At 29.2% G+C, this 12782-nt stretch overlaps 2 protein-coding genes across 3 annotated transcripts in view; one reads left to right on the top strand and one right to left on the bottom strand.

Annotated features, from left to right (window-relative positions):
- The window catches only part of LOC126849343 (metabotropic glutamate receptor 2-like), a 117774-nt gene that overhangs the window by 32427 nt on the left and 72565 nt on the right, over window positions 1-12782 (top strand). The window lies entirely within an intron of this gene.
- LOC126851037 (COP9 signalosome complex subunit 7) overlaps window positions 11198-12782 on the bottom strand; it is an 80012-nt gene continuing 78427 nt past the window's right edge. Inside the window, exons 4-5 of one of the 2 annotated variants that reach the window (XM_050594615.1) lie at window positions 12305-12359; window positions 11198-11362 (exon numbers count right to left, since the gene is read on the bottom strand). In XM_050594615.1, the coding sequence (XP_050450572.1) occupies window positions 12355-12359 (5 nt within the window). In that variant the 3' untranslated portion in view covers window positions 11198-11362; window positions 12305-12354. Of the gene's footprint in view, window positions 11363-11699; window positions 12086-12304; window positions 12360-12782 lie in introns of those variants that run through there. The other variant, XM_050594607.1, reaches the window with a different exon arrangement.

Below are 12782 nucleotides of genomic sequence, written 5' to 3'. Positions count from 1 at the left end.
TACATTTATTAATTATTATATTTATATTAATTTATTATTTATAATAAATTGTGAAATTACGGACATCATTTTTGTGTATAATATAAAAAACACTATAATAAAAAAAACACTTTATTTCTATTGTTAAAATATATTGTAGAATGCAAATTCTCTCTAATATTGGTGTAGCTATCGATACAACTCTAATAACAAAGGGATCTGGTAACAAGGAGAGCTACCATTCCCCCTATTTCTTTCAAACGCACTTGTCGGAATACTGCGAATCTCTTATTTTTCTATAGCAACTATTTCAATACTGAAATAAAGCGAATGCATAGGCAAACTTGCCTTTATGCTCTTCCGCACAAATATTCTTCTCGACTGCCACTTGCATACGTTGATTTTCCAATTCAATAGCAACGAAGCGAGTGCTTGATAGCTAGCTTTGCTTCGAGTGACTTCACACATTCAAATGGCAGAATTAAACTGAAACAAGTAACTTTGTGTCCAGTAGCATTTGCTTTTGGATGCTTTGACTTGCAGAGATACATAGAGGTCGATCCATAAGCTAACTTCTCGTAATTGTGATTAAACAATTTCAATTTATGTTCTGCCGAGCATATCAGAAGTCATGAGTTTGTAATCGGTTTATCCATTGTGAATATTTATTAGACATGTTTTTCAGCAAGTATTTTGAGGTTTCATTCAATTACGTTATTACGTTATTTCATTATAACATTCTATAATAAAATAATATTCTAGAATTAATGATAAAGATAAAAATAGTTCCTTTTTGTACATATATGTATCTGTAGAATATAATTTAACAAGATCTCCTAATTCTTAATTCCTTATAATTTCCAAGAAATTGCATATATTAAGTATTTTGATATCAAACTAAAGATCTTATCTTCACTTTGATAATATCTGCGATTTGCAAAAAAAAAAAAAAAAATAGTACATTTTTCTTTAAAAATTTATGCTCCTTTATTTATATATATACGTGACACGTATTCTCGCGAGCTGCTGAGTCAATTAAATTTATTGTTTGTTACTTAATTTATAACAGTTACTGAATGTAATAAAAGACAAATATGCTATCGAAATGTCATAACGAATCCACCACGTGCTCTTCATACCTAGAACAAAATATATATCTGAATTGCTTTTCGATGTAAAATTACCCAATATGGTTCGAATCTCGTGTTGTCTTTGTATTTCAATCTTTATGGCTCCCAAAGGAGTCTTGGAAAAGAACTCTATAAAATCGATATTTTCATAAGATTTTCATTTTTTCATATATGATTCATGATATATTGGACTTGTCTATATTTCGTTTATTGTAGAAACCGTTATCGTAAGATTTCATTTTCCTTATAAATGCAAATTTTGTCTTACTGTTTTTTACAATATCGATATGAATGTTTTGATATCGAGTTAAATATGAATCATATGTAAAATTTTTGTAATTCTGATTTATCTGTTTCTAAACACTTTCTACCGAGATAGACTTATAGATACGTGATGCTGTTGAAAATTTTCCGGATTTACTCTATAAAAAATGTTAGATTTATTTTATTTACAATTTGCCTCCATCCTCTTCAAAGTAATGTCTTTGTGATTTTATATAGCAACCACAGCGCTTCTATCATAGCTGCAATCTGTTCCATTGCATTTGTTTGCACAAAATGATTAAACCTATCACTTGTGGTTTTCTCGTATTTAAATAAAATTCAAATGCAAAATAAATTGTACGTATTCAATGTGTATTTTACTTGATATAAAGCTATTGACGCCGTTGTAAAAAAATTTCAAAAGATAATACATCACACACATATGTATAATTCACATAATAGAATAAAATAACTTTATACAGTTCGAAAAAAAAAACATTCATTTCAATTCATATTGTATTTAAGTTAATGTAATGGTGATTTTCTTGTCTATAAAAAAAAAGAAATATAACGTAATAAACGAATCTTCTCTTATATGCATACATAAAATGCAAGTGATAGGAATGGCAAGTATTCACTTCATCTTCTTTCTTTATTCCCAAAAGCAATCATTCGTAGGAGACAGCAGGATAATAAAGTATGCTATCGCGGTTGTCAGGATTGCTTTCTATAAAAAATGCGTTATTTCCAATAATGATAAGAAGATATTAAATTCCACTCCGCTAAAAAAATAACTTCACGTTATATCCAAAGGACAATCATGTTACATTATTTTAATTGAGCAATGCTACCTTTATTCATATCTGGTATCGGCAAAATTAAGTATTATAATTTTTATCTCAGATACATATTTTCTCAAAACTTTCTAATAATGCGATTAAAGAAAAATCAGTAAATAATATTATCTTTACATTTTCTAAGTACATTGATTGATTCCATCGTGAAATATATTTTGAATTTTTAAATATGTGATTATATATTGCTCTCGTCAATTCATTAATGTTCTTTCTCAGATGTACATCGTACAGATATAACGGGCTTTGATCAATATCGATATGTGTCAGGAATGATATAGTGTATTTCGATAATCAACTATGAGTAGGATACATAATCATTGACTGGACCGCATAATTTAATTACGCATGATATTCTATAAATGATATCAGATGGTATATATATATATTAATGATATATATTTACATAAATGTCTATAAATTATTGCTTGTAAAATAAAAAAAAATAAAAAAATTATAGCAAAACTGGTATACATAATTATTACCAGCATATAAAAAATTCAATGTAAAGTAACAACAGTAAATTATTTCATTAAAATTATTTAGTTTTTAATTTTTAATTATATGCGTGAAAATTATTAATCATATTTTCAAAATACATGAGTAAATAAAGAATTAAAAATATATATAAATGTCAAATAATGCCACCGCTATTATTAAAATAGTTAACTTTGCGGTGTAGCCGCAAAATCTAATTAAATCTAATTCTCACTACAAAAGATACAGTGATTCAAAATCACGTACTTCAGGATTTTACTAAAACATATTTCGCTATGCTCTTATAGACAATATCGGTCGGTTTGTGGTCGCTTTGAAAAGAACAGAGATGGTGTTCGTGCCAATTTCCGTGCACAGATGCGTGTAATACGATTTCGTTCATGCTGTAAATAATCTTATCGGTGGCCGAGCAGGTGCAAGCAACTGCCAACTGGCCATGTACGAATCGTCCTCTCTTGTCTAATTCCCGAGAAATCCATTTACCACCGTACGAGTTGCGGAATTATCGAACGTGATTGCAAAAAAATTACGGATTGTTTGTCAATGCATTCTGGCAGTGTTCCTCTAAAGTAACGCAATACATCAATCTCGTATCTATCAACTTTTTATATGCCATCGCGTATATAACTTCTACGGAAGAATCGCGTCATGTTTCGCAATTTCTCATTTGATTATGACGTTTCTTGTGCTTGATGCTATTTCACGTTATATATCGCTTCATGCCATTTCCATCTAGCATCATATGAACCGCAATACCATTTACCTTTACTTTAAATCACGCTGGATCACTTTACAGATTTTCACGTCACTCGATAGAATTCCATGTCAACTACTACCATTTCTTTACATCACTGTATATATTTAGTACTTATATCATTTTCGTATTATATACTAAAAGATATGTCGTGAAATATGTCATATTGATTTTATTTAAAATGCAAAAGATTTAATTTTACTGTACATTTTTTAAAAGAGATTTCATATTATATTTATATTAGGCCACACACACACACACACACACACACACAAAATTTGCTTTAGGCACATTAGCTTTATTTAAGGGAAACAGTTACGTGAGGAGAAAATGCGGTAATGAAACGTTACGGCTAATTACAACTGAATCTCTGAAATACATTGACAGAATTTTAAGTGACTCAATTTCGCTGGTCTCCAATCTTCCATACTAATTCCATAATTAAATGTGCTTATAAAAAATCGTATCACATCATCATTTCGTTATAACGATAAAGTTTATTACAATAAAGTGGATAGCCCGAGTCTCCTGTATGTTTATTTTTATTAAGACTCTATTACAAAAACATATATCTGCTTAGCTTATTAAAATTGCAGTGCACACATATACATGCATACACGCGCGCGCAAACACATGGCGATTGCTGTACATACATAGATACGTACGTCGATACTAATCCTTGTTAACAGACAAAAACATTGTAATTACAAACAGCAACACAATTATCGGCTTCTTCGATATTAATTCAGACTTAATGTTTGATCGAGAAATAGAAATAAATTGCAAATATTATATTCGCCAATATTGTACTTTGAACTAATTTGAAATACTTTGAAATAATAATGAATGAAATCACTTTATAAAGCTTAATAAAGTGATAAAAATAAATTGACAAAAAGCAAAATTAATAAATAAATAATTAATTAATAAAGTAAATTTGATTAATTAATTATTGAAAGAAAAAGTAAATAAAATGAATTTATTTTATAAAGCTTAAAATTATCTTTTCAAAATATTAAGTAATACTAAGTAAATAATGACAAAAAAATAACATTTTGTGATAAAGAATAAGACAAATACATGTGACAAAACGCGTTGATATGCTCGCGACATTAATGGCCAAAGTTTAATCCTTTAGTTGCACAAGTATTCCATCTCAGTAGCCATTATACGCTCTTAGATTGACGTCGGTCATCAGCGAGCGACATTAAACTACATATAAAATAGATGACGCGACGCTTGTGAATAGACATTCTAAGCACAACACAAAAACACTTGCATTTCAAAAGAAAATTCATTATAATATTTGACTGTACATCAAGATTACAAATGATAATGAAAGAACCACTCTGGAATGATTGCTTATTAAGTTACTCTTGACTTAATGCTCATTTTATAGGAAGATGCTTACTTTGTGCTAACATCGCAATGCACTTAACATAATAGTACAACATAGAATAGACCACGGAATAATAGCTTGAAGTTCTATCGATTTTAGAAATAGATTTTAGAAAAAAATGTGTTATTTCGTTGGTAATTAAACGTCTGTGTAAGTAAATTTTTTTGTTTCGCACACGGATTGTCTTTATAAAAATAAAACAACGTATTTACCTGTAGAATATAAAAAGATGATGACTATATGTTTTATATATTACAATCAATATAAGGTAGAAAAAAATGTGGCGTGCAGATAATTCACCAGAGACCCAGAGTGTTGTCTGTGGTGAAAAAGCAATTTGCCAAAGTGACATTTTCGGCCAAGTGAACACCACGATGCGGATTAAATCCGCCACGGTGGAGCAAGTACTATATAATGAAAATTTCTGTAACAAATGTCTGGCAATAATTAAGTGCCACATCATAAGCAACGAGGCAACCAATCTTATGCTTCGCCGATAAAATCATTAATCATTAAAAATCACGTGCAATTAAATAAGAATTTGATTGTTCAATTTTCTTTAGAAATCACAGATAATATACGCTATGAATACAATATATATTTTTTAATATCGTGGAAATCTTTATTTTCTATGAAGATATATCATATACATATTATAAAAGACTGTATCAATTACAATTACACTCTCTGGCAAGAATGTGTAATTAAATCTTAATAAACTAAGACAAAAAACCATACATAGTATTTATGTATACATATTCGGCATTGTGCAGGTTTTTCATATTTATTTCTTATGATAAATTATCATAGATAATAATTCAAAAGCAAAAGAAATTTAGAATTCCTGCTTAATACACATTTCGTATTTATATAATTTTGAATATAAGCCATAGAGACACCCTCTTTATGGATTTTACGTTATTTTCTTTTCGCAACTCTATTGTATTTAACCGCATAATCTCTTTTTAAGACTCACAAAGCAATTTCAGTAAGAGAACGAAAGAGAAAGAAAGAGAAAGAGAGAGAGAGAGAGAGAGAGAGAGACGTACAATTTAACACAATTCTTGTCAAATAAGAATGAAATAAGGGTAATGGAGTTAAAACTATTAATTTCTCGAGATATAACTGACAAATGAAAGTTAGATCACAGAAACAGAGCGCGATAATAATACAATAAGAAGTTCGAAATCTAATTGCTATTTCATGATACTTTATTTCTATCTCACGTTCTATTATGTCCTGATATATCCTCAAATTTTTAATAATAAATAAATTATTGATCAAAAATATTTTAAATACTGTGGCTCTCTCTCTCTCTCTCTCTCTCTCTCTCTCTCTCTCTCGCTTTTAACACATTATGGCATAAAAAGCACGTGGGCCCAGATAATAGCATAACAATACCGTATCTGTAACTTATAACTATGATAATTCGTGTGTTACCATTGTTGCCATGCAACTTTTATCGATACCTGAGAACGGTATATGGTATATCTGCACAGGAAACCGTGTTTATATTCGAAGCACGATTCTGCAGCGTCGTATCTTGCGTGTGTTGCTGAAGGCACTTTAATAAAAACCAAAGAGCTCTTTCGCACACTCAAATAGACGTGCAAATATACGTGCGCGCAAATATATATTTTGTACATGGCATGCGGAGATCGTTCCGATAAAGAATTTCATTATCAGGTTAAATAAATGCGTCTAGTAATTGATCGAAATACTCCTGATATATGAGTTGCTCCTCTGCCCTCGCGGAAGAAAGGAGCTAGTTACGAACTCTTGTGCTTCGAGCTTTCGCACAAAATTAATTTCGCCGCAGACTTCAACATCTTCACCACATTTCTCTGGTAAGAGCAATTTAGCGCCTCTCCTCTGTTCAATACGTATCGCTTTTTGCTGGGAAGCAATCAAAATCTTCGGTTACTGACAAGTAAAAAATTTCTCTTCTCGCGTTCGAATTAATTGTTTATAGGTAAAAACAGCATATATTTTATAATACAATGTTAAACTTTACAGATTCGTAAATATAAAGAATTTAACGCGCGGTAGCGCATTACGGAAAAGCACTTACGTCCAAGTATAACGGCACCGATGGACGTGCAATCTCGAGTCATGTAAATTGCCACGAGGTTTTCCACTTTATTCAGTTAATTGCGCATAATTCACGCGCGCAATTAAAAAACGAATAATTGTTATGTTACGCTGCGCCGCGATATCGGTCCGTATTCCTTTTCGCAAAATACCACATAAAATTCTAAAGAGAAATAGTTTGTGGCATTGATAAAAAAAATACACTTAATTAAATGCTTACAAATTTTTCATCTTATCTTTGATGCAATAATATATCTTCGTTTTTATTCATATATTACGAATAAAATATTATTTCAGTTTTTATATTCGCAAAAATTATAATAAATATATATAAATATATATAAATATATTTATAAAATATATATAAATATATATGATGTAATAATATATCAATTAACTTTCGATCTATAATTTGGCGAAAATACACTGATTGCGAAATATACGGATAACAAAATCGACAAGAAACTTTAAAAGCAATTACAACATTTACGAAGTATGCTCGCTGAAAATAATAGAGATATCGTTCGAAATCCAATAAACGTTCCCCCATAATACACACAATCCCGGATCCTAAATGATGAAAATTGTTAATCAAACAATACAGAAACTTCACGATAGAATTACATTTTATCTCCAGAAATGGAATTTCATCAATGATCAAACGAATCATTCATCTTGTATTAAAAGCATGGGATTAGAAGTGTAAAACCCAAAGTGCTCTTCTAATAACTTTATAGCCATCAATAAATATATATATATAATATCAACGGCTTGTGATCTCATTATCAAAAATCTAACTATATCTTACCATGAGATTACACTTTTTTTAAAATTCATGTTTAAAAAAATATCTCATATTTAAAATCTTTTGTAAAATTATATAGAATCAAAACTAAACAAAAGATATTATGTCAATTATTTTCAAATTAAATTATTTTCAAATTATACGAAATATTTGCGAATAAACTAAATTATTTGACAAATCAAGATACATCACATTCTTTCACAGTGTCACAATGATTGATTTTTATTAAACATAATTTTAAAAATACATCAATTTATTGGCGATGGGTCAATTATGTATTATACATAATTTATTTCAATTTCCTTTAATTCTTCTGTAAGATCAAATTCTTATTTAAAAAACATATGCACTTAATAGGGAATTATAGCAATAAAGTTTAGCAAATTCATTCTGTGTGCCGACAAGATATTTTATTATAAATAAATTTAAAAAATTATTATCATTGTGCATCAATTTTTTCTTTTATCAAGATTGGCAACGAGAAATCTGCAACTCTTAATAATTCTCATATTTTCTTACATCAAAATCCTTCAGAGTTATAAAGAAAAACTTGGCGAGTGTGATAGCGCGCCACATTTGTGAGAACAAAACTTATTAAAATTCACAAATTTCTTCGTAAGTATAAGTATAAGAAATACTTATTTCTTTCTAACTATTTTTCTTTTTAACTTTCCGATTAATTTCATCAAGGTACGAGATAGAAAAAAATCATACAAATTTTACATACAAAAATCTGATAAAACAAGATGGAATACAAAATAAATAATATTATTTAGAAATTTATAAAATAATTTTTTTCCATATCTTACTCCCCATTTTTATGAGCTTATATTCTCAAAAATAAGATAAAATCTGTAAATTGATCATTTAAAGATTGCGCCAAAAATATACAAAGAAAGAGGAAAACATGAAGTTAATTAATTGTTAGAATTATTTCTTCTATAAATAACAAAAGTAAATATTAATCAGACAAGACTCTGTTTCTCATATTTTTATAAGTCTATATTTTTAGCCGCGCTTTCCCTAACAATAACTGATACATCAAGACGCTGGGACACGTTTCGATTTTGCATCAAACTAGTTCCATTGATTATATGTATCTAGAAGAAACAAGTATATTTTTTTCCACACGTGGCAATTTCACTCAAGGTCAACATTCACATTTACAGAAATTGAGAAGAGCAATTTCAACAAACAGCATGTTCTCATTTGCAAGTAAATACATCTTACTGTAAAAACCCCAATACTCATAATAATCGTTCTGTTATTTAGTTTTCGCATTAACGTAATGCGAGAGTACGTCCAAAACACCCGATATGAAAATGTAGCATATTAAAACTTCAAAATACTTTTATGTACTACATTGTTATTGTTACTCGAGCCATGATAAAATTATTTAGAATAACAAAGATAAAAAACATAAACATAATAATAGCAAAGGAAATATTAATCCACAATAATCATTAAAAAATACAATCTGCAGAAAATATAATGATGTTTTATATATGTGAATAAATAATATTTAATCAAAGAAAATGCGAATTATATATCTAAATAATGTAAAATAAACAAAAGATAATAAAATCAAACGTAAAAAAATCGAATATAATTAAAATCATGTTACATTTTAATATCAAATATTAAATTATTGGAGAAAAAATCATTGGCGATTTTCCTTTATATGTAACAAAAATGATGATGTTATATATTTATTATATTTTAATTTAATTATTTCAAATATGATTAATTGCTTCTAATATTTTTCTCATCAATTAAATAATCTTATTTCAATTAAGTAATCTTACTATATTTGACTAAAAGACAGAAATAAAAAATATAGAAAATTGTGTACTAGTGGTAATAGATATGGATGGGAACATTATAAAAGACGCTGCTGTGATTAACGTTTCATGAAGTCACGTAACAGTCGTCTTCAGATAGAAAAGACTATTGCGATTTTAATCAACAACGAAAGAAAAGCGAGTGCGAAGTCAAAATGTAGCAACAGACAGACAGCACTATACAAATAAGCAAGTGACGCATCGGTGATTAAAAACAGCCACGTTATTGCCGCCGTATTGATATTTCGCAAATCTAGCACAAGAAGACTTCAACAATTCAAAGGAAACAATACTAAAATTACAATACTAAAAAATAAGAAAGAGAAATAAAAATAATGTAATAGTTATAATGATATTTTGAGTCGAAAGGACATTTAAAAACTAAATTTAAAAATCTTTAAAACAATTAGAAATATATCCTTAGACCCTATACCTTTCATTATTTCCATCGTATCTTCTTGCGTCTTCTTCATCAGCTGGACGTTGCGTCATCAGTTTCTTTAATTCTTTCACGTGTCATTTCACTCATAACATCTTCAATGTTACAATGCGAATTCGAACATTTGCAAAAATTTGCAAACCCGGTCATCCCGCAGGATGCATTCCTTGTTATTTTTTTCTGCATTGCCGCAAGCGTAAAAAGAGCGAATCGTAACGAATCAATCGAAAAAAATGGCAAAATTACGAAAACGGATTGCGGCGCAAATTTCCATACAGATTGGCCCATGCGTTCCTCAACTAAATTACTTGATTTTTTTTCGGATGACAGTGTAAAATAGCATTCGTTAGCGTGATTTAATGATAAGAAATCACGGTACGACGGATACACAATCTCTCGTATAGCAGTTTTATGAAGTCACAAAAGACAGTCGGTTCGTTTTCGCATTGAAAATTGCAAGTAAAATCAAATCGCAGTGAAAAAGGTGGTAGAGTGATGGTGAAGGGCAGCCGTTCATTCACAATCGCAAACTCGTGCAACCGTAATTAACGCAGAAATTGCAAGAATCGGCAATTCACACCGGTTGTCTTGGTAACGACTCGCGCTCTGTCTTTATTACTGTGGATCGTTGGAATCACAGGGAAACTTGGATAATTTTAGAATTGATGTAGATCAGCCAGATTGGAGCGGTAAGGCATTAAGGTTGAACAGGTATATCGACCATCTGCCTCAGCGAACGTATAAAGGCGGATTACCAGAGGCGATGGATGCATTCCCTGAGACTAACATAGATAAAAGCACGCGCACATTTGTCTTCGTATTCAATTTATTGAAGTTCTTTCATTCTAATGAGAAATATCGGATAACGGTAAATTGCAAAATGACAATACAAGGGAAAGGAAGAAATAAGTATTAAATATAGTAATTCATATAATATAAAAAAATAATAATTATATATATATATATATATAATATCATCCTATAACATTTATATTAGTTACTAAACTTTACATATTTCAAAATGGAAAGACTATCAATTTTTGACACAGAAAAAAATAGATGCATTTAACGATAAATCAGCATCAATATTCTTCATTATTTGATCGAAGCGATTCGGTTCCCTATCGCAAGACCATATATTTCCCTTTCATCAATAGAATCCTCTCATATCGTTTGATGAAAATATAACCGAAACCAGGCCAGATATTACCGCTTTACCGGCTACAATTATCAGCCGGGACATGCCGTTAACGAGAAAAGCCTTTCAAAGGCAACACAGAGTTTCGATTAAACTTTGTAGGAGCGCTCCTGGACAAAAGAAAAAAAAAAGACATGTATTTTTCTCGATACGCTAAGAAACTTATTTACTATTTTATTTCGGTAAAAGAACTGTTTGAAAAATTTTTTCTTTGACTTTTCATCCGCAACTAATTTCTAATAGTATCTTTCTTGTCTTACGATATTATTTTGACATCGTCAATAAGTTTATCAGATAATATATATACATAGATTAATATATCGATATATTAATATATGTATATAAAGAAAAAGAAAGAGAGAAAAGGGAAAAATATTTTTCATATTTCAATTTCACAATATAATACTATAAATACATTCTAAAATTGTGCATATTGAAAATTTATTTATTTTTATACATACATCAACCGACAATTTATAATTTTCTTTGCAAAATACTTAACAATTTTATTTAAAAAGATTAAAAACACAAAATGAGAGGAAAAGAGAGAGAAAGAGTGGGAGAAAAAGAGAGAGGAGTAAGAAGGAGGGATGGGGAGGAGAGAGAGAAAGAGAGAGAGAAGAAGAAAGATAGAAAAAGATATTATAAAGCTTTCTAATATACTGCATTTCTTATTGTGCCATTTGGTACGAACAAATGGGATTGCTCATTCAGCGATGCGGGAACGTGCAACATAAAGTCAGTCGTAGCTGCAGTTTATGTGGCACGTTTAACTGCAAGCTCTCGCAAAAGCGTATCATTTCATATCGCGTTTACTTGTAATATTCTTTAAGCTAGAAAAATAATATTTTTTTTTAAATTTTTTCTATCAACAACTTTTAATATAATAACTAAAAATATATTATTCACACAAGATATATATAAAAATATGTCATAAAAATCGATAAAAATATCGTATCATACAACATGAATATCAGTAAAAAAATTCTAAAAGTTTATGATACGCTAATCATTAATTATCGATCAATGCCAAAGAGGTAAGAATTACTCACTCGATACATAAGTTCTCCCCTTCACTTGGTCCATCTCAATACAAGTTGCATTAACCTGTTGCCAAAAATATTGATATTAGCAATACATATTGACCTTTTTTTTACTATCACAATATTAAACTTTAATAATTAGCAATGCAATTTATATAAAAAATAAGTAACAAATAATTAGCATAATTATTTCCTTATAAAAGATACCTTTACATGTATTAATTTTAATAATTATGTATTTTTACCTTATATAACAAAATCAATCTTAAAAATATCTTAAAAATATATTTCTCAATACACACACACACACACACACACATACACACACAATGCGCGCGCGCATATTATAATGTATTATAAATCTAATAAATATCAAAAATGATTTATTTCTCTTTTTTTATTAAAAAAAATGTTTTTAATAAAATATACTCGTTAATAAAATTAAAGCATTAGCGAATGGTCAAAAAAATGAAATTTAAATGTTTGT

Source organism: Cataglyphis hispanica, chromosome 1 (genome assembly GCF_021464435.1).
Source record: "Cataglyphis hispanica isolate Lineage 1 chromosome 1, ULB_Chis1_1.0, whole genome shotgun sequence".
NCBI lineage: Eukaryota > Metazoa > Arthropoda > Insecta > Hymenoptera > Formicidae > Cataglyphis > Cataglyphis hispanica.
Note: the sequence above shows the minus strand (reverse complement) of the source record. Positions and strands in the feature narration are given on the sequence as shown.